Source organism: Oncorhynchus mykiss, chromosome 15 (assembly GCF_057628025.1).
Source record: "Oncorhynchus mykiss isolate SJ-2025 chromosome 15, ASM5762802v1, whole genome shotgun sequence".
Classification (NCBI taxonomy): domain Eukaryota; kingdom Metazoa; phylum Chordata; class Actinopteri; order Salmoniformes; family Salmonidae; genus Oncorhynchus; species Oncorhynchus mykiss.
In genome coordinates this window covers 47,729,416-47,752,367 of record NC_143036.1, presented here as the reverse complement: position 1 = coordinate 47,752,367, position 22,952 = coordinate 47,729,416, and the positions used below count along the sequence as shown (strand labels likewise).

Here is a 22,952-nt window from a genome sequence, read left to right as displayed (position 1 = left end):
TTGCGTTTTCCCCATAAGTTTGCGCAGAATTGAAATTTGCTTGCTAAGGAAAGCCACCTCATTCCTGTAATCCTCCGCAAGCATTGCCGCATTGGCACTCCGGATTGTCAATATTTTCCTGGACAAACTAGCTAGCTAGTTGGTAGCAGGTGTTGACACAAACAATTATGAACAATATACAACTAAAACTTCAGAAACAACAGGCTGAAACAACAGGTCGAGGCGCAGGAGGTATTCAAGCTCATGACAATAAAGCTTCTGAGCGAGCGAAACAACGTGTGTTGTGTGCCAATCAGATTAAAGATATCTAAAATTAGAAATGTGTTAATTGTTCATATTTAATTGTGTAGTCTTGTGTGTGTGTGGGGGTTTGTAGAAATCTTCTAAATAAAAATTGAAATATGTTTTGTTTACTTCATGCATCCTTATGAGAAACATTCAAGTAATTTTAAAGGGGAAGTTAACCCCAAAACACTTATGAGCCCTTTATAACACTTCCCTGGCCGTTTGTCAGTACCCCTAACAGTTTTTAGGTCCGTTGTTTGAGTTTTTAGATTTCTGTATTTTTATATAAAAATGCTGACTTTCTGAAATGACCTAAAATGTATTAAAAACAATGTACTTATTGTTGCATAAACAACAATTGGTGTCTTGCCACTGAATTTCCAAATAAGTTTTTTTAAACAAAGACCTTTAAGTTTTCCAAATCATCTGTAATCCGGTAGATACTGTTCTTCGTGCTTCTAAGATTGATCATTACAGGAGGTGGGACAAAGGAGGAATATCTTACTATTGGTCTTCAAGAAAAAAAGTCAGAATGAAAAACGCAAACAGAGATGATAACTAGCTAGACTAGTGGTTAGTAATCGCTGAAGAAAAGAAAGGCAAATAACGTTAGTAGTCGAGTAGCTGAGTAATGTTGGCCAAAATGAAGTGCCTTGTAACCGGGGCCAATAATGTTGCGGTCAGATACAAATAAACTGCACATTTACACTTTTCCAGACCATCCTGGAAACGGTCTGATGTGCATTCTCTGCATTCCGGCGGATGTTATTAATTGTCAGTGGAGCAGTCCACAACGCTACATTGGGGGTGCCGCACTAGGCTGAGTTGCGTTCTGAGGACAGCATTGCTTTTTTTCTAATCAAACTCGAAAATCTAATCAAACTCTTCATGAGAGCCCATGAGCTCATGTTGCGCAGCATTTCTATAGGCTATTCAAAAGCGGTAGAAAACAGAGTCAGGGCTGTTAATAAAAAGAGGATCCCATCAGCTTTCTATAGGCTAAGCCTACTACAGCTGAAGTCGGAAGTTTACATACACCTTAGCCAAATACATTTAAACTCAGTTTTTCACAATTCCTGACATTTAATCCGAGTAAAAATGCCCTGTCTTAGGTCAGTTAGGATCACCACTTTAAAAAATGTGGAATGTCAGAATAATAGTAGAGAGAATGATTTATTCATCACATTCCCAGTGGGTCAGAAGTTAACGTACACTAAATTAGTATTTGGTAGCATTGCCTTTAAATTGTTTAACTTGGGTCAAACATTTCAGGTAGCCTTCCACAAGTTTCCCACAATACGTTGGGTGAATTTTGGCCCACTCTTCCTGACAGAGCTGGCGTAACTGAGTCATCTTTGTAGGCCTCCTTGCTCGCACACGCCTTTTCAGTTCTGCCCACACATTTTCTATGGGATTGAGGTCAGGGCTTTGTGATGGCCACTCCAATACCTTGACTTTGTTGTCCTTAAGCCATTTTGCCACAACTTTGGAAGTATGCTTGGGATCATTGTCCATTTGGAAGACCCGTTTGCGACCAAGGTTTAACTTCCTGACTGATGTCTCGAGATGTTGCTTCAATATATCCACACAATTTTCCAGCCTCATGATGCCATCTATTTTGTGAAGTGCACCAGTCCCTCCTGCAGCAAAGCACTCCCACAAAATGATGCTGCCACCCCCGTGATTCACAGTTGAGATGGTGTTCTTTGGCCTGCCAGCTTTACCCTTTTTCCTCCAAACATAACGATGGTCATTATGGCCAAACAGTTCTATTTTTGTTTCATCAGACCAGAGGACATCTGTCCAAAAAGTATGATCTTTGTCCCCATGTGCAGTTGCAAACCGTAGTCTGGCTTTTTTTTATTGGTGGTTTTGGAGCAGTGGCTTCTTCCTTGCTGAGCGGCCTTTCAGGTTATGTCTATATAGGACTAATTTTACTGAGGATATAGATACTTTTGTACCTGTTTCCTCCAGCATCTTCACAAGGTCCTTTGCTGTTGTTCTGGGATTGATTTGCACTTTTAGCACCAAAGTACATTAATCTCTTGGAGACAGAACGCGTCTCCTTCCTGAGCGGTATGACGGCTGCGTGGTCCCATGGTGTTTATACTTGCGTACTATTGACTCAAATGATGTCAATTAGCCTATCAGAAGCTTCTAACGCCATGACATAATTTTCTGGAATTTTCCAAGCTGTTTAAAGGCACAGTCAACTTAGTGTATGTAAGCTTCTGACCCACTGGAATTGTGATACAGTGAATTAAAAGTTAAATAATCTGTCTGTAAACAATTGTTGGAAAAATTACTTGTGTCATGCACAAAGTAGATGTCCTAACCGTCTTGCATAAACTAGTTTGTTAACAAGACATTTGTGGAGTGGTTGAAAAACGTTTTTTAATTACTCCAACCTAAGTGTATGTAAACTTCCGACTTCAACTGTATATTTATTTCTTAACTTTCCTAATATTAAGCACATTGCTCATATTTACAACAGGAGTATAGCCTGCCTGGCTGGCATGAAAATAAACCACGTAGAAAAGCGTCCTCCGTTCGCTATTTAAGTGCATAGATGACATGTATTTTTTTCCTCTGTCCCGGTTTCGTGCATGATAATGGTCAATTCTAAATCAAAACAAATGTCACACCTATATTATTTTGTATATGTAAAGAAAATATTAAATCAAGAATAGTCTGATGGGTGACAATATTAGCCTATCACTTGTGAATGATGCCCAGAATAAGAAACAATGTTTTTTTTTGCCACTTGTACAAATCAGTTGCACACCTCATGTAGCCTAGCCCATAGGCCTATATGTTTTGATAAGGTTTGTATCACAACTAAATTGGCCAAATAACTTCTTAAAATTAAGCACATTAATCTGCTTTACAAGGGGTGTAGAGCCTAACTGGCATACCTACACAGCGCGTGAGATTCAAGTTTCAGGAAGATAATTTTCACCTAAAAATGCACCTTCATTTTTCTTATTTGACCTTCATTTACAGTGCCTTGCGAAAGTATTCGGCCCTCTTGAACTTTGCGACCTTTTGCCACATTTCAGGCTTCAAACATAAAGATATAAAACTGTATTTTTTTTGTGAAGAATCAACAACAAGTGGGACACAATCATGAAGTGGAACGACATTTATTGGATATTTCAAACTTTTTTAACAAATCAAAAACTGAAAAATTGGGCGTGCAAAATTCAGTTAAGAACTTTTTTTTTTTTACAATGACGGCCAAACCCTCCCCGATACCAGACAACGCTGGTCCAATTGTGCGCCACCGTATAGGACTTCCGATCACTGCCGGTTGTGATACAGCCCGTGATCGAACCAGGGTCTGTAGTGAAGAATCTAGCACTGATATCCAGTGCCTAAGACCGCTGCCCCACTCGGGAGCCCAAATATATAAGCAGCGTGTGAGTTTCAAGTTTGGGGAAGATAATTTTCACCATAAAAATGCACATTATAATAAAATCATGACATTTTGATAACGGTGTTGTACGCTAATGGAACATTTGTGCTTATAGCGCTTTGCTGCGCTTATAATGTGAAGAAATAGTTTAATAGTTTATCAACATTTTAAGCTAAATGTTCTGAACTGTTGTGTCAGCCACATTGCATGCTAGTGGTTGTGTTAATTTGGGATCTATCACATCCCACAACTGTCCCAGACTATGTTTGGAATACTTGACTTTTGGTTGACTTTTGTACTACGGGGGATAGTAGATTGACATTGGCTAGTGCTTTTGCTGTTCGTTAGGCCTACTCATCTTGTTGGCTGACAAAAAGTAAATGTGGACGGTTCTTCCAATATCTTCAATATGCACCTCGGAATTGGATAAGGACGTGCGCAGTTGTGTCCCTGATGTGTCTGTCTTCACTTGTAGCCTGTAAGAAAAACCTGACAGAGAGCTGTGTGAGTGAGAGACATATCAGATTGCGCAGCACATTCAGGGAGAAGGGCACAACGCAGCACTATAATTGCTTGACAAACACTGGCTGACGAAATGTTGTGACCGCCACAGCCCTACTTTTTATTAAAAAGCTTGATCTGCTTTCCCAATGAAAAGTATTTTGAAAATTCAAACATATAATTTATGGAAAATATGTTTCCGGATGATGCACCATGCTGCTATATTCCGGTGCCCTGGCTCAGCATATTCGAATCAGCCCACTCTATCTCTATGACCCCACGGTTCTCAAACCTTAAACCTAGAGCTCTACCGTCCCATAGGTTTTCACTCCAACCCAACCCTAAACAAGCTCACCTGTTGGAGTGAAAACCTACAAGACTGTAGCTCTCCAGGAACAAGTTTGAAAATCCCTGGTCTAACTAATGCCGAGTGAAAGTGTGATTGGCATAGTAACTGTGTAATTGTTGTGTTTATAATAACATTTTTAAGTGTTTATAATAAAAACTACTAAAGAAATAACGTTATTTCTTGAAAATGTTATTCGTATAAGATGCTATGAGCCTCCTCAACTTCCTGGAATCCAACATAGCTGTAGTTGGGATCAGGGTAGTTAGATCTAATTGCTGCCACCAAACAGACTGGGAGTACCCGTCTTTGGCCTCGACTTAGACGTTCTCCCCTCAGCATCCACTCCAGAGTCATCCGATAAGAGACCAGTCTGTATCGTCTAGAGAGACAGAAAATAAATACATGACAATGACAAATACAAAAATCAATAAAATAAATAGGCCTAAGCCTATACAATATAAAATATAACAGGCTCAGGCATCATTAATTGGTACTATCCCCAAGTTTGGAAAGCGGCCAATGTACTCCCCCTTCACAAAGGTTGTGACCCTTGTGACCTAAATAATTATTGGCCTATTTTAGAAGCTTTCTTTCCTAGCTAAAAATATTAGAATTTTTGATTAATTCTGAACTAAGAGCTTTCTTATCTGTGAATTTTTTTCTAAATGTACATCAGTCGAGTTTTCGACCAGGCCATAGCACTATCTCTGCCTCATCCCTGGTTAACTTTATGGATAAAACATTCTGCTGCCATCTTCATTGACCTGTCAAAGGCTTTCCATACTATTGATCACTCACTGCTATTTCAGAGGCTTTACTTTTTTCTGGTTACTACATGATTCTATATGAGTTATTGCATCGTTTGTATGTCTTCATTAAACAGAGTAAAAACTCAAACCAAGTTTATTCACCCACTGGGTCACACAGTTGCGTAAGACAAAAACATATTTACACAAGCACTGGTGTTTAAACCTACCTTCTATGCTGAGTCTCCTCCTTACACATCGGGATAGCCACTATATCTCTGTTGCTAGACATAACTTTAGTGTTGCCTGTTCTTTCTCACTTCATCTAACCTGACCTCTGCCCAAATTCCCCACTCCTCCCCAACTCACGGCTGTCCTTGTACCAGACTGTGACCCTTCTCCTTTCCATAGGATACCTGATGTCTAACAATAACATGTTCTGACGGAACATAAACATTCTACAATCCCCTCTCTCCCTCAGTAACATGAATAAAGATATTTCAAGTTTAGAACTCATCAGTTCCCCCTTTGAACATTAACTCCATGCTGTTCAACATTATATAAACTTGGAAATGACTTATAAATAAAACAAAAAAATATGATTAATATTCACAGTTGATGATCTATAATCACACTATGTACACTCTTATTTCCATCTCTCGTCAGACAACTGATAATGACATTTCAGCTGGAGCTTTTGACTTCCTCCATTTCAGCTGGAGCTTTTGACTACCTCCATTTCAGCTGGAGCTTTTGACTTCCTCCATCGGGTTCCTAAGAGATTGAAAGCACAAAACTTGAAAAACAAAAAGAAATACAAAACATAACGAGTATTGCCCCTGTCAGGCCACAGTTTCCATGAGGTGTTCCCAAGCCATATAATTTTCACTTTGTTCCCTTTCCCCTTCTTCCTCCATAGCCACTCAATATACACGTGCGGTGGCTTTAATCAACTTCACCTCATCTTGAGGTAACTCAACACTGTATATATGTTTCACATCAATGCCCTCAGAAGATGATATCCCAACAGTGCTACCAAGGTAACCCCTGCTACTACTAACACTGCCCTCAGAAGATGATATCCCAACAGTGTTACAGAGGTAACCCCTGCTACTACTAACACTGCCCTCAGAAGATGATATCCCAACAGTGCTACCAAGGTAACCCCTGCTACTACTAACACTGCCCTCAGAAGATGATATCCCAACAGTGTTACCAAGGTAACCCCTGCTACTACTAACACTGCCCTCAGAAGATGCTATCCCAACAGTGTTACCAAGGTAACCCCTGCTACTACTAACAGTGCCCGCAGAAGAATATGTGTGGACAGGTGTCTTTTATACAGGTAACGAGTTCAAACAGGTGTAGTTAATACAGGTAATGAGTGGAGAACAGGAGGGCTGTCACGCCCTGGTCTTAGTATTTTGTGTTTTCTTTATTAATTTGGTCAGGCCAGGGGCCTGTTGCACAAAACTAGGATAAGGGATTAAGCCAGGATATCTTGGTGATCCTGGCTCAATTGATCCGTAATCCGGTTGCACTAAAGATGGATAGGGGGCAGGAGGATATGTTATGGTATAAATTACCATGGAGATTTATTCTGTGGAGCTAGCCTGCTCCAGACCAGGCTAAATTCCAGGATCTATTTAATCTCATCCCTAATGTCAGTCAGCAGTCACCACAAATGGAAACCAATAGTTATTTCACTGCTCACTATACATTGTTATCACATATAACTAGACCCACTGTTATTTAAACGTTTGTGATCATTAATTTCAATGATTTTGGATAAAAAATGATTTTTAGATGTTGCTATCATTAGATAATTTACAGTTTCCCATAGACTATAAGGCTATATATAAAATGCTAGAATATTAGGGCCACAGAGGGGAAAAAAACACAAGTCATAATATTGTAACCAGTTGTTTTAAAGGAGGACAGTTGTTAAAATGACAGATGTGGGGCATTTCGTGAAATTGTACTTCAGTATGGTTTCATAAACAAAGACATGCTGATGTGCCAGAATATTAAGTATCACATTGTCATAAGTATCAAAACTGTAAAAACAATATGTAGCTTTTCTGCAGAAAGAACCAGCCTCATAAATTTATGACTTTATCCTTTTTCTTCAGTGTGGCCCTAGTACTCTGTCATATAAACAAATACACATTCCATATGAATATAAAAACACAATGTGTAACATTATGTTCCTTTATTGAATAAGGACAAAACAAAGCAGGTAAACCATCAGCTCCTTTCAAAACTGAAGTCACAGTGACTCTACAAGATGGAAAGCACAGAATCTAAGCATATTATACAAAATGATACATATACAGACCTTTGAATGTGTATAACACACCCTGCATGTCTGCACACTAAAATAAATGCAGGACAAATCCATACACATCAACTGAACAGACAAATGAATGGATGCAGTAGCCTCCCTGCAGCCTTGTATTACACACAGTATACCGCACAAACATCATAAGAGGCCAAATTCGTCAAAAAACAAACCCAAAAAAACCCAAATTCCTCTGCCACCGCAGGACATATTTAACCAAAATTGAAAGCACACATACTAACTAAAATAATTCAACACATATTGGTCCCTCAGCAGCCGACCACTGTCGTCATCAGGGAAGATTGCCGGATTGTCCCAGTCCATGGCTGGTGGCACTCTGGGGGCCCTCTCCTTCCTCAGGCAGGCCACATTGTGGAGGACAGCACAAGCCACAGTAATATCACATGCCCTAACAGGGCTGACCCTTAATTTGTGAAGGCAGTGAAAGCGTGCCTTCAGGAGGCCAAAGGTCATTTCAACTCTGGCCCTGGTCCTGGCATGGGCATGGTTGTAGGCCTGCTGTGCTTCCTGGGGGTCTGTGAAAGGTGTCAGGAGAAAAGGCTGGCAGCCATACCCCCTGTCTCCCAGCAACACACCAGAGAATTCACCTGTCAACACAAAATCTCATCATTACTACCTCATAAACACAGTGATATTCTTGACACAGCCATGATGGTTATAAATAGGGGTTGTGTGGCTTACCTTGTGATAGGCACTGATAGATTTCAGAGGCCCGAAAGATTCTGGAGTCATGGACTGAGCCAGGCCATTTTGCCACAACATTGCTGATCACACAGTCAGCATTGCAGACCATCTGAAATCATAAGATGAGGAATATTACACCAATCAATGCACATCACTGGCAATGCAGAGTGTTCGTCAATGGACAATATCAAAAAGTTATGTTCACCTGAACATTAATGCTGTGAAAGGATTTCCTATTCACAAAATCGGCCTCATGGGCACCTGAGGGGGCTTTTATCCTTATGTGTGTGCAGTCCACTGCACCAATGACATTGGGGAAACCTGTCACACAAAGTAATGAGTATCCTACTATGTGTTAACAGTTGTCCTGTAATTTGTAGATCCTCTTACCTGCAATCCTATAGAACTCCTCTTTGATGTCACAGAGTCTTCTGTGGCCAGGGAAGGAGATGAAGACATCTGCTAATGCTTTGATAGCCAGACACACACTCCTTATTGTGCGGCAAATTGTGGCCTTGTTCAGCTGTTCTGCATCCCCCACTGAGTACAGGAAGGCTCCACTAGCAAAAAAGCGCAAGGCCACACAAACCATTTGCTCCACACTCAGTGCATGGCTCCGTGCAGTGCGGTGCTTAATCCTGGGACCCAGTAGTCTGCATAGATACCTGATGCCATCTGCAGAAAACCTGTATCTTTCATATAGATGGTCATCAGGGAAGGCCAGTGGGTCCAACCGGTCCCTGAAGACCCTTTCTCACCTGAAGGCTCTCCTCAGCACAAGTGCTTCTTCATCCACCACATCTCGCACGAATGGGCATGCCATTGTCAGAGCAGAAAGGAACACACAATTTTGGGCCTTCATATAGGCTAGTGGCCACACCTGGTGCTGGGGGGGGTGGGCAAAAGAGGGCGATGCCTTATAACGATGACTTGGTTGTACTGATTGCTGGGAAAATAAAAAAAACCTTAGAAAGATGCCACCGTCCTGTGTGCTCACAATAAGAGCTCATATGTCATGGCTCACTTGACTTTACGAGAATATACCTAATTTTTATTTTGAGCTGTGTCATCTTCTTGGAGCTGGGGGAGGAAAGAAAAATAATGATTAATACATTTGTGTTACAGTTAGCATACAGTGTACATTGAAGGCATATCTCACCTCCCTCTCAAGTTTTTTTATTTCAAGGTCCAGTTTCCTAATTGTCCTCTTTTTTATTTCGAACTCCAGTGCAAGATTTTCCATCTTTTTCTTCTTGTACTGAATGTCTATGTCTGCCAGTTCTATTTGGCACCGGAGGTGGTTGCCATACAACTTTCTGATAGCTTGTGAGCTCTGTGAACACAATACAATTAGCGCAGCTGGAATTTGGCAGGATGTGGTGTCCTTTTATTAATACGCACTATGTTGCCAGGCTGGTTTTCCCACTGTATAGCATCTGGGTCCTGTAAAAGAAATTAGATTTTTTGATTTTGATGAGGACTCCTCACCATTGTAGAGTAAATAGTACTTTCACAGTCTTAACATGATACCTCATGCCTTCTGGAATCCAGAGAGATGGTCTCCTCCTCATCATCGTCTCCATCATGTGCTGTTGCTGCTGCACTGGGGCCTTCACCCTATCACATTTAATCGGATTCATATTGAAGCTAGTAGACAAGACATGCCAGGCCTACAGTATGCCTTTGATGGAGTACTCACTGGATCAGCATCGTCTGGTGCTTGTGCTGGTGGCTCTAACAGGAACACAGTGCTGCCAGACACTGCAAGGCAATAGGTAAACCAAAGTCAGACAGTCCAAATTGATTCAATATGAATGTGGTTGTATCCCATGTAGAGATGGAAGGACATACCTTGAATGAAGCGGGTGGCATCTTGGGAGGAACCTATGCTCGTCTCTTTCCCCCCAGGGATCCCCTCTAAGACGGGCCTGCCTTTATTTAGCTCCAAGGCCATGTCCTCTGCTGGGGTAAGGTCAGCCTTTGGTGACCCACCACCCGTGCCTTGTCTGTGGGTATTCTTTTTCACTGCTAAAACAGTACAGACAATGTGTGAGCAGGCACCTTCTGGGTACAATATATGCTTGTGCTTTGTTAAATATTAGTCAGGGACCATACCATTCTGCAGAATGTTCTTGTATTTGATTTTGACCTGCTGCCATGTCCGTTTTGGCCCGTTCATGTTTAATCTACACACACACACACACACACACACACACTTAATGGAGTCACACTGCAAAAAATTACTTGGTATTTTTGTCTTGTTTTCAGTAAAAATATCAAAAATTTTATCATAGCTTTATACAGTGTGATGGAGTTACTTTACACAATTTCACTCATATCTGCAGTGCATTTCAATAAAAAAAATTAACCGTTTCATAATTACAGTATAACTGCATTTTTGGAGATGTGAATTAAATATTTGAATTGTAATTGTGATGTTTCAGCGGAGCGGTGAGTGTGTAATTGTGCACTACTTACGCATTCAGGCGGTCTGCAATACTTTGCCACGCTTTTTCTCTTTGCTTTATCACTGTGGCGGTGTTGCCTTTCTTCTTAATTATATCTTTTACCTCCTCGTATGCCTCCATGAGGATTTGTGCTTCCGACGGGGAAAAGTACGCGGCTCTAGTTGCCATGGTAAATCAGTTAATCTGTGATCTGTGGCGGGGTCTATTTGAGTGAGCCGTGAGCGCGCACCTATCCAGGATTGGTTTCACCTGGCTTAATGAATCCGTGTCTGCTCATCCTGGCTTGGTCTTTGTGCAACCAATTAAGCCTGGACGCACATGTTTTGGCTTCATTGAGCTCAGCTGAGTCATTTATCCCGGATGTCTTAATTCTACTTTTGTGCAACAGGCCCCAGGGTGTGACATGGGTTTTGTATGTGGTGTGTTTTGTCTTGGGGTTTTTGTTAGGTATTGGGTTTGTATTATAGTAGGGGTATCTAGCATAGTCTATGGCTGTCTAGAGTGGTTCTCAATCAGAGGCAGGTGTTTATTGTTGTCTCTGATTGGGAACCATATTTAGGCAGCCATATTCTTTGAGTGTTTCTGGGGGGGGGGGGATTGTTCCTGTCTCTGTGTTTGTGCCAGATAGGGCAGTTTTGTTTTTTCACATTTCTTGTTTTGTTAGTTTATTCATGTATAGTGTCTTTATTAAAGTACCATGAATAACCACCACGCTGCGTTTTGGTCCGCCTCTCCTTCACCGCAAGAAAACCGTTACAAGGGCTTCTTAAAAAAAGACTTACAGGTCTGTGAGCTGGAATTCTTACTGGTTGGTAGGGGATCAAATACTTATGTCATGCAATAAAATGCATATTAATTACTTAAAAATTATACAATGTGATTTTCTGGATTTTTGTTTTAGATTACGTCTCTCACAGTTGAAGTGTACCTATGATAAAAATTAGACCTCTACATGCTTTGTAAGTAGGAAAACCTGCAAAATCAGCAGTGTTACAAATACTTGTTCTCCCCGCTGTAGTAGGCTACTTGGCTGCTACGTTGTGTTTGACACTTTCTCTCAATGTGTTCCAGTACCCAGAGCCCCCGGATATTGATAAAAGTTACCTTGTCTTAGAGAGTTAGACGGTTATCAAAACGTCACGACAGGGTAAGCCTACACAAAACACAGCCCTTTAAGTGTTTCTAAAAAACCCTATGGGAAAAATAAATGGTGGAAAAAAGATTGGAATGATATTCTTGTTTGGCCGTTAGGTTTTATGGGTATTATGACTCATACTATGGCCTTTCATTTCAAGTTGTGGGCACAGACATATGAACACCAACGGGGAAAAGACAGACAAACAAACGCCAAAGAGGAATATGCTGCTGAAATGAACCAGAATGAAGTAAATTCAAAGACGGATCACTTTAATTTACACCATACACTTTTACAACATTCATTTCATTGTAATGTTGAAGTACTCGAACTAACAATGGACTGTTCCTCAATAAAAATGTAAGAAGATTTCAAACGGTTGGCCCACCTCTGGTCACTAAAGAGGTCCCATGAGGGATACAGTGTATCAAACGGTATTCCTATCATGTAGTAATGTGTATACAATATCATGTAAAGGTTCGCATTTTCCGCTGGCTGCCCCACCACCACAAAAAGCACTGAACTAGGCTGAAACACCTGCATTTTGGAGCTGCCTTACTCAAGAAAGCAAAAAAGAGACCAAGTTTGTATGTGGCTATATTAAGTCAATTATTTTATTCATGTTTTTTTAAAGCTGATATGTGACAGGTATTGATGTCAGAATAACATGCAAAACATGTTGGGCCTCCCTCAAAACAGGTGGAGCTCCGCCCCACCTGCCTAGATTGACAGGTCACAGCTGGATGTGACCAGGTACCAGGATGTCCGGTCTGTCCCGATCGTCCTCTCATCTTCACTGGAGGATGGCTCCTTGTCCTCATCTGAACTGAGGTGTTGAATAAAAGGGACCCTCAGTCAGAAACTTTACAGGTCAGAAGCGACACACTCGGTCAGAATCGTTATTCTTAGTATAGAGCTCTTTATAAACCGGGTAGTTTGCATACTGGATGCTGATTGGCTAAAAACAGCATTTAGCCGTGTGTATGTGAGACTGTTTACGTTCACCATGATATCATTGCGCCTTTTCACCTCTATAAAATGGCTACAGCAATAATAGTTCCACATGCCGATGTAGAAAATAAAAGTTAAAATGAATTTGAGGGAAACTGAAACGAATTGTGAAACAAAGTGGGCACTTACCCGCTTCACTGACTGGTGCACCGAACAAGGGATACATTGTGAGTTTGTGAATACAACCAAAATGGAGCTGAAAGTCATTTTACGGGACTGTTATGGTTAAGTGAGAAACATGAATGGCGAAAAAGATGGGATTAGCAGCTAAACTGCCGCTGGACTTGAACCGAAAGATCAATGACCCCCTCTCAGTCTGGCATGGAATATACAGGACACCGAAATCACAACGCGCAACAATGTGTCGTCTCTCAGCGTAATTAAAAAGTTGAGGAAGAGGGGTGCGACAAAGCAGTGAATGGATACGTATGGTATGTAACTGTTAGTTAGCTAGTTACATCATTCTAAATGTACCCTGACAATATAACCGGTAGTTTTGTAGTCCTAACTATTAGCTAACGTTGTTTTCCCCTGTGTTTCAAGGTACACATGTCAAGAGCCGATAGGAGTGAACACCCTCGTAACAATGCTGCCAAAATCCTGAAAAATAGCTGGCTCGTCACAGATGTACACAAACTACTACCTCCGTCATCCATTTACAGTAGCGTGGAGCCAACAAACATGGAACATTTGTTTCATTTGTGCACAATAAATGACAACATTCAGATCAATGTTAATAAATAATTGTCATGTGTTAGTCATTCTATAAAGGGGCGCTAATGCTCGGTTTTTGCATACATGTAATGTAGGTTTGCCATCTTGCCTGTGGTTATGTTGCATAGCAACCAGTTTAGCGTTGATACTTTTGTCCGGACTACTTTTTCTGGCAGTATGTATTTATTGTGAATGTATTTATTAAAGCAACATTTTCAATATAGATGTGTAGTTTCTTGCCTTACTTTGTTGGCAACCGGTTTATAAAAGCAATAAGGCACTTTGGGGGTTAGTGGTATATGGCCTATGTACCACGGCTAAGGGCTGTATGCAGGCACTCCGCGTTGCGTCGTAGAAAGAACAACCCGTAGCCTTGGTATATAACCCATATACCACACCCTCTTGGGCCTCATTGTTTAAATAGACGCTCAGCGCTATATCAAATCGCAAAGGGCCTACACTGGAGCCGGTTCCAAATTTTCAACCGTAAACAATCATAACATTTTGTTCATCGTTATAATTGGTCATGGGAACATATCCATCGATCTAACTGTTGTATATAATGACCCTCGCTTGGTTAGCTGCCGAGACTCAATAGCGCCCCACGTCATGTGCCAGTACCACACCGCAGGTCTGGCATTGTAAATTGACCTTGTTTTTGTTCCTGAGGGAATACGCTAGAAAATAGTTAGCTAGCTACGTTACTTCAGCTGCATTCCATTGCAAATGTCGGCGGGAAGCGGTGAAAAATACAAACTTTGGACAACTATATGATTATCCAGAAATTATTAGAACATACAATGTTACATTCACTCCAGAGGAGTATCAAATGTAATAACATGTATATAAGGAAACTATGTCAATATGTTACTATTCCCTCTGCTAAAATGTACTGAAATGCAGCCCTCGGACAAGTGAACTGGAACAGTTTCGTTATCTGGTAAATATTGTACATCTAAGGTGAAAGAGGTATCATACAAACTCATTCATAGAATCTACCCTGAAATGACCTTTATTATACACAGATTTAAAATAGCTATTGATAACAAATGTGTATTTTGTGATTGTGACCCAGAGACTCTTGACCATTTATTTTGGGACTGCTCTTATGTCAGAATATTTTGGTGTGAGTTAGAATATTTTATTTTAAAAGAAACAACTATTAATGTTAATTTGAAAGACAATTTGAAAGACTAGATATTGTGTTTATTTTGAACCAAATGATATGGACCCTGATTTAACTTTCATTGTTAATTTGTTTATCTTTCATGGAAGATTATTTGTCCATAAAATGCAGTGGGCAGAGAACAAACCCCTTTTCACATTATTTAAGATAGAATTGAAATATTATTTTGAAATTCTCGGTAAATGAAAAAACAAAAAAGCAATTACGCACCATAAAAGTATTTAACAAATTGAAAATGAATCTGGATATGTAATACCCCTGTCTGTTAGGTTTATGTACTCTTGTTTGTATATTTCTGTTTTTTGTTGTTGTACTTGTGTTCATAATAAAAATAAAAATCACCAGCGGCGACGACCAATCATATCGAGTGATTCCCATGACGAAATACTGGGACGGGGGCAAGTGTAAGTGATTACAACGCTATAACGAAGCAGGCAAAACGTGACAGGAATATGTTAGTTAATGTGGAGACAAACGATTACGCATATTTTGTTGTCATGAAGTTAATTTAGGAAAATCGCGATTTAGCAAACTAGCTGACTAGATAGCCAGCTAGCTTAATGGGTGTTGTGACATGAGTATGAAATTGTAATTCTGGTTGTTTTAGGGACTCCTGAAACAACCAGCAACCCAAGCTGTTGTGAAATAGTGGATGTGAAGAATCTAGCTAGCTAAAGCATTTACTGCAAATGTAAGGTACAATTTTGTGATCTTGCTTTGCTGATATTTGCCATGCAATGCAGATAGATGAAGTAACGTAGCTAGCTACTGTAACTTTTTTCTTGCTTTTTGTGCACTGGAGGATACAAATGCCTGTATGCCTATGGGTGTGGTGTGTAGCTAACGTTAGCTATGTAGCCGATCTGTGTATGGACCGTAAAACGTTTGGCATCAGAACCTAGTTATGAACCTCAGCTATCATAGCCAGTTGTATCGACTTCAAACCTGTCTGAATGGCATTAATGAAGCCTATGGATTGAGTAGAATATAATATAACTTTGTGCCAAGGATGCAACTCGTATATGTATATATATACATGTAGTTATTACCAAGCATCCCCACATTGTAGCCTGTACATTTTATACATTCACTGATCATGTACTCTACTTTGGTAAATAAAGGTGCAGTTCAGGTATCAAATTCCAGTCTTTGATTGATGCTGTATCTGCATGTCTGTATTACAATTTAACACTTCAACAGTGTTTACCAATCTTGGTCCTGGGACATCAATGGTTACACATTGTAACTGCAATAGAGACAAGAAATATGATTTAACTAGTTAAAGGCTGATTTGTAATTCATATATACAGAAATGTAACTTAAAAAACAGTACACTACACTTCCTATGCGTCATGTAAATACTCTAAAACCGGTTCATCTCAATATCTAATTTCCTTCATCTGCATTGATCTGTGTTACGTACCCCAGTTTCTGTGTTGTGGTTTTGTTTGTATGTGTGTGTTTCAGGATGGCTTCCTGAAATTCCCCCAAGCAGCTGATTGGTCAGCCCCATTGATGATTGGAGCTGACCGCGCCCTCTTGTCAGAAACAGCTGTCTTCAATTACCGACTCCTTCTGAAGCTATATAAGCCAGTGTTCTGTTGCTTAGAAGAGCGATGATTAGTGTGTTCTGTGTTGATTGTTGTTATTAAGAGAGCTGAGGGTGATAGCCTGTGTTGGTTGTTTCTTAGAAGGAGCTTATTGTTATATCTTGTGTTGGTTGTTGCTCAAATAGTTTGTGTATAGTATTTTGTAGCCGGTTCTGCAAAGGTATGTGTATGCCAAAAGGACTCTGTAATTATTCTGCTTTTGTTCCTAGGGGGGGAAGGCACCTAGGGAGTGCTTAGGCAAGAGGCCTGTGGGCATACATAACCTGTAGTATTCACTGTCTATGCACACTAGGTAAGGCCTGGGTGGACCACCCCCTGTATTTTGGTTAGTGCACCAGGTGGTGCTGAGTTAAGTAGTGGGTAGGCAGGTAAGGTAGGAGCGGGGGACTTTGACATTTAGTTTCTTTGCTTTGGTTCCGTCCAGCCCCTTTTCCCCAAATTTACCATGTGAAGGAATCAATAAATTCCCTGTAAGCGGTACATTCTCTGCCTTTGTCATCCTTACTCGCACCTACAGTCCTGTACCTCTTCCACACCACGGGGAGTTGAGTTGTAGCAGGGTGTTGCGTTCCCTCTTCCTAGAGGCATATGTAACATAATGGGGGCTCATCCGGGATAATTCCTTTAAACCCACCGGACCCTGCTGCTCTGAGCTAGCTGTGGTTAGTGATTGAGGTGGGATGGTAGGTTGTGAGTTTGGATGACTTGTATAGTTTGTGTTCAGTAGACTGCAGTGTACAAAATGGCTGCCTCGGCCATCTCCAAATTTATTGAAGCGCCATCTGTTGATCGTTTGGTGGGGTTGCGGAAAGTAGACCTTGTCGCTATAGCTGACCATTATGGACTCTTCGTCCCTGCGAAAGCCCTAAAGGCTGAGCTTTTGGTGCTAGTCAGGGAGGGTTTAGTAAGATAATGAATTCTCCCGTTGAAAGATGAGGGAGGCTTCAGGAGAGGAGACTGATAGACCTTCTGATGCCAAGTCGGAGGACAGGGCGGAGGAAGGAGTTGCTCGTACCCCCTTTACATTGCCCCGATTTGACCCTTTATCTTCTGCTTCGGGTCGTTCAGACAGGACCGCTAGGCTGACTAGGCAAGTCAGTTAAGAACACATTTTTATTTTCAATGACGACCTAAGAACGGAGGGTTAACTGCCTCGTTCAGGGGCAGGACGACAGATTTTCACCTTGTCAGCTCGGGGGATCCAATCTTGCAACCTTACAGTTAACGCAATAACGACCTGCCTCTTGTTGCACTGCACTCCACAAGGAGACTGACTGCCTGTTACGCGAATGCAGTAAGCCAAGGTAAGTTGCTAGCTAGCATTAAACTTGTCTTATAAAATCAATCAATCATAATCACGAGTTAACTTCACATGGTTGATATTACTAGATATTATCTAGCGTGTCGTGCTTTGCATATAATCTGACTGAGCATACAAGTATCTGACTGAGTGGTGGTGGGCAGAAGCAGGCGCGGCGCGTGAACATTCATTCAAACAGCACTTTCGTGCGGTTTGCCAGCAGCTCTTTTTTGTGCGTCAAGCATTGCGCTGTTTATGACTTCAAGCCTATCAACTCCCGAGATGAGGCTGGTGTAACTGGAGTGAAATGGCTAGCTAGTTAGCGCGTGCTTATAGCGTTTCAAACATCACTCGCTCTGAGCCTTGCAGTGGTTGTTCCCCTTGCTCTGCATGGGTAAAGCTGCTTCAATGGTGGCTGTTGCTGGTTCGAGCCCAGGGAGGAGAGGGACGGAAGCTAAATTACACTGGCAATACTAAAGTGCCTATAAGAACATCCAATAGTCAAAGGTATATGAAATAAATGGTATAGAGAGAAATAGTCCTATAATTCCTATAATAACTACAACTTCTTACCTGGGAATATTGAAGACTCATGTTAAAAGGAACCACCAACTTTCATATGTTCTCATGTTCTGAGCAAGGAACTGAAATGTTAGCTTTCTTACATAGCACATATTGCACTTTTACTTTCTTCTCCAACACTTTTTTTGCATTATTTAAACCAAATTGAACATGTTTCATTATTTATTTGAGGCTAAATTGATTTTATTGATGTATTATATTAAGTTAAAATAAGTGTTCAAGTATTGTTGTAATTGTCATTATTACAAATAAAATAAATCGGATGAATAATCGGTATCGGCTTTTTTGGTCCTCCTATAATCGGTATCTTGGAGTTGAAAAATCATAATCGGTCAACCTCTACTCCTAATATTGGATATGACTGAAAAATTATGTCTCAAAGACATTCATATCTGAACTGCACCTTTATTTACCAAAGTATAGTACATGATCAGTGACTATATTAAATGTACAGGCTACAATGTGGGTATGCTTGGTAATAACTACGAGTTGCATCCTTCGCACAAAGTTATATTATATTCTACTCAATCCATAGGCTTCATTAATGCCATTCACAGGTTTGAAGTCGATACAACTGGCTATGATAGCTGAGGTTCATAACTAGGTTCTGAACTAATATGTATGCCAAACGTTTTACACAGATCGGCTACATAGCTAACGTTAGCTACACACCACACCCATAGGCATACAGGCATTTGTATCCTCCACTGCACAATAAGCAAGAAAATAGTTACAGTACCTAGCTACGTTACTTCATCTATCTGCATTGCATGGCAAATATCAGCAAAGCAAGATCACAAAATTGTACCTTACATTTGCAGTAAATGCTTTAGCTAGCTAGATTCCTCACATCCACTATTTCACAAGACAACAGCCTGGTTTTCTGAGGAGTCCCAAAAACATGAAACAGCACGAATTACAAGTTCATACTCGTGTCACAACACCCATAAAGCTAGATAGCTGGCTAATTTTAGCTAGTCAGCTAGCTTGCTAAATAAGGATTTTCAAAAACATATGCTTCATCATGAACTAACATGTTTTGCAGGACTCGTTACGACGTTATAAACAGGTACGTTTCCTTCCATGCTAGTATTTTTGTCAGACTACTTGGCTGAAGACATCTATCTAGCGTCAATTTCGTCATGGGAGCCAGCCCTCCCAAAACACACAGCCCTCGTACTCTCACCTGCTCATTCATACGTGTATCAAGCGCTTCTCTTTTCGGGTGTAGAGAAAACCGATCCTAAGCGACGAAAAACCTAGTCTTATTACTATTATAGCGTCAAGCTTATCACACACAGGTAAATTCGAGAGGAAGAAATCTTTCGAAGGATGGATTCGACTGGCCGGTTCTTGCTTTCCCTCGTCACTGCTGCTACTTTTCTACAAGGTATGTAGAGCGACTTACACAAGTTTCATATTTGATGTAGCCTATCTGAACACAAACAACATGGTGTAATACGTTTTTGTCCAAAGTGACACATCACACGTTGAATCAACGTTTTGTAGTCGGACCATTAAAAAAATATTGCAATATAAATTTGAATTGACATTTAAAAAAAAATCACATTCGTTTCTGAACTTTTAAATGAAACATTGTTTTTGGCCTAATAACGATGATTATAATAGACAAAGTGATACATAGCAGAAAGTCGACCACAATGAACACCAGCGGGAGTGCACGTGTGTTGCCTGTAAAGGAAGCCTATGTACACTAGGCTACAGTCGACTGATGAAATAAACTTCTGAAACGACACACTCGTCACATTTTGTGGTAGGGTCTAATTGTTGAACGTTACCGTTAAGTGGACTGAATGTTAAATGTTACGTTAGAGGGCCATGAACAGTACCTAGTAATGCCTAATGCGACTTAATTCCTGGTGAACTGCTCTCATTCATTGTTTATCGCTATGTGAACGTACAAGAGTTGGCTAGCGAATCTACTGATTCGTCTCGATCTCAGCTTTCATCTAATATCAAGTTTGTCCCTCCTGTAATGAACACGGGTTTTGTTTCACATCTTAAAATTGTGTGCGTTTTATTTTTAATTCGAAATAAAACGAAGGGACGTCTTCCATATCGCTGTGTTGACTCTTGCCTTTGAAGCTTGTTTTCCTGATATGTACCGTTTCGTCACAAATGTATGGACTCCCGAGCCTCCCATGGCTGTACATGTGTAACCCGATACCGCAGGGAAGCGGGGCTGTCAGTCACTACTGTAGTGAAGCGAGTTGGCCTAACATACGTTCATTTATAAGCGAATCACCTTGATACGCCTTGATAAAACAATGACGTTATAATGAAAGAATCAACATTTAAGGTTTTACAATCAGACGTGTATATAGGCGCACTCTGTTCTAACGCAAACCTACTTTGGGATGTTGATGTGAGCAAATCAACAAGTAATTTAGAACTTTATTTCAATCTGTCGATAATTTATCGTTATTTATACATTTTATTAAGTGTGGCTATTTTTGGTTGCGGCCACTTGTGCGTGTTCATATCTCCATTGTGTGCGTGTTTTTGGAAAGGAGGATATATATATTTTTAATAGCATTCAATATGATGAGGCATGTGATGTAATTGAAATGCAATGCTTAAGAATATACGTTACTACAGCAACATAGTGTGTCACGGAGACGAATTCATTTGAATACGTTAGCCCTAACCCATTTGTTTTGTGAAAAAAAGAGTTACAGCACCTATTTTCCATCCCTTATCATTGGCATCATCTGTCATTCCACACTCCTGCTGTTAACAGCACTGCTCTTTGTTAAAGGGAGAGGGGGTTGTCTGGACATGTGACTTATCAGGTTAACCAACTGACCCATGAAAGGTGGGCACCAGAAGTATTTTGGTTTGATTTAAGCTATGCTGAAAGCCACACCAGGCCACTGATGACACGATGGATGATGTTTGAAGTTGTTTGAAGTTGAGCCTCTCAAGAATAGTAATAGAAAAAATGTCACTTTCTTTTTTGTTGTTGTTGCTGAGAAGTTTCATGGCATACTGGCCTGATCTGTTAAGTTAGAGTTGCGTAGTGCCTTACAGTATTTCTAAGTTCAAATGACATTTGACTGACATGACATTTTATGTTACACTGAGGTGGTTGCATTTTCCATTGAAACTGGAAAAAGTATAACTACAATTCCTTTGGGATGTGTGTTAGTGGAAATATGTTACATAACCGTCACAGATGTGTCTCGTTGAATGTAATGGAATAAAACTTCACTTGACAAGGCTGCTGGTGATATGTTGTAGCTGACAAGATAATGGGTGTGTTATCCGGCTGCGTTTTACTGTACCGCCAATTGCTTTAGCCTCAGGTGGAAAGAGTGCTGGTAACGCCAGCCACCTCGCCCAGACATGTAAAATGGCATTGGTTTTCCGTTAAATAAAATCAAATAGTATTAGTCACACGCGCTGAATACAACCTTACAGTGAAATGCTTAGTGAGAATATATACAGGGAGTTACTGGTACATAGTCAATGTGCGGTGGCTTCCCTTTGTAGTCTGTAATGGTTTGCAAGCCCTGCCACATCTGACGAGTGTCAGAGCTGGTGTAGTGCGATTCAATCTTAGTCCTGTATTGACAATTTGTTTGATGGTTCGTCGGAGGGCATAGTGGGATTTCTTATATATGCCGGGTTAGTCCCGCTCCTTGAAAGCGGCAGCACTAGTCTTTAGCTCAGTTCGGATGTTGCCTCTAATCCATGGCTTCTGGTTGGGGTATGTACGTACAGTCACTGTGGGGACGACGTCATCGATGTACTTATTGATGAATTCAATGACTGAGTATTAATGCTAAACAGGACAGTGGGGGAGTTTCCATCAATCACTGGGGCAGTTCATGTGATGGTGTTGCTGGTATTTTACCTTAAACTCCCAGCACCTCTAGGAAAGTTTAGTGTCTTTTTGAAGCACCCTCCTGTCTGTCACAGGACTTAGAAATAATAGTTTCTGGCCTCTCAAATTGTTCCATGTTCTTAAACAATTGGGGAACCACAACCAACTTGACCACTATCTTGTCGAAACACCACTATTGATGTCATGTTCCTGGTAAGAATGGGGAATAACTAGAGGCATGGGCAACCCTCCCTCTTCCCTTCCCTTCATGTGAGCAAATGCATGATTCACCAGTAGCAAACTAGGAATGCACTTTGGTCTTCCATTCAGAGCGACAGAAAGTTTACTTTTGGTGATGTCATGGGTAAAATGTAATTTGACTGCCTGGGAACATGTGATTGTATCAAAGTGGGGAAGTGAAACACTTTGTTTGCTCATGTCTCTGGAGACTAAGCTTTGCTTAAGTCCACCATGCCAAGAAGCGACTCCGTGGGGAAATACAGGCTCCAGCAGCAGAATGGAGGCAGTGGAATGTACTCATGTTTTCATGCCACCTCATTTTGATTTGAGTATTGAATTGCTTCTGGGCAAAAAGGGACATGGAGTGAAACCCCTGGCCATCAAAGGCTTTTATAGTGAATTTCTTTGGCCATGTCACACACTCATCTGCGGTGATGCTCAACCGGTACCCCCCCCCCCCCCCCCCCCCCCCCCCCCCCCCCTCCGTTTCCATCAACGGCCAACCTGGCAATTAAAA

General features: G+C 40.9%; 2 protein-coding genes and 2 long non-coding RNA genes across 5 annotated transcripts in view; 2 read left to right on the top strand and 2 right to left on the bottom strand.

Annotated features, from left to right (window-relative positions):
* Nucleotides 1-9,390: 9,390 nt before the first annotated feature.
* On the bottom strand, nucleotides 9,391-11,205 carry LOC149978066 (uncharacterized). Its single transcript, XM_090200189.1, has 4 exons — nucleotides 10,458-11,205; nucleotides 10,194-10,370; nucleotides 10,042-10,103; nucleotides 9,391-9,959 (listed from the first exon to the last, which is right to left on the bottom strand). The coding sequence occupies exons 1-4, from the start codon at nucleotides 10,519-10,521 to the stop codon at nucleotides 9,861-9,863; spliced, it is 402 nt and encodes a 133-aa protein (XP_090056315.1). The 5' UTR covers nucleotides 10,522-11,205; the 3' UTR covers nucleotides 9,391-9,860.
* Nucleotides 11,206-12,529: 1,324 nt separating this feature from the next.
* Nucleotides 12,530-13,226, bottom strand: LOC149978065 (uncharacterized). The gene is made up of 2 exons (XR_016486709.1): nucleotides 13,086-13,226; nucleotides 12,530-12,771 (listed from the first exon to the last, which is right to left on the bottom strand). It is a non-coding gene; the product is annotated as an uncharacterized LOC149978065 (long non-coding RNA).
* Nucleotides 12,943-13,891, top strand: LOC110490117 (uncharacterized). Its single transcript, XR_002468662.3, has 2 exons — nucleotides 12,943-13,387; nucleotides 13,500-13,891. It is a non-coding gene; the product is annotated as an uncharacterized LOC110490117 (long non-coding RNA).
* A 3,378-nt stretch (nucleotides 13,892-17,269) lies between these two features.
* Nucleotides 17,270-22,952, top strand: part of alcama (activated leukocyte cell adhesion molecule a) — a 62,110-nt gene continuing 56,427 nt past the window's right edge. For both annotated transcript variants that reach the window (XM_021563297.3, XM_021563296.3), the window contains exon 1: nucleotides 17,270-19,738. In XM_021563297.3, coding sequence (XP_021418972.1) covers nucleotides 19,681-19,738 — 58 coding nt within the window. In that variant the 5' untranslated portion in view covers nucleotides 17,270-19,680. The remainder of the gene's footprint in view (nucleotides 19,739-22,952) is intronic.

Bases quoted from the DNA above. Each gene is read 5' to 3' on its own strand.
- LOC149978066 (XM_090200189.1), bottom strand. From the start codon at position 10,521: ATGAACGGGCCAAAACGGACATGGCAGCAGGTCAAAATCAAATACAAG. The intron at 10,371-10,457 runs GTATGGTCCCTG...GTACTGTTTTAG, and splicing joins CAAGAACATTCTGCAGAATG to CAGTGAAAAAGAATACCCAC. The intron at 9,960-10,041 runs GTGAGTACTCCA...TAAATGTGATAG, and splicing joins CACCAGACGATGCTGATCCA to GGTGAAGGCCCCAGTGCAGC.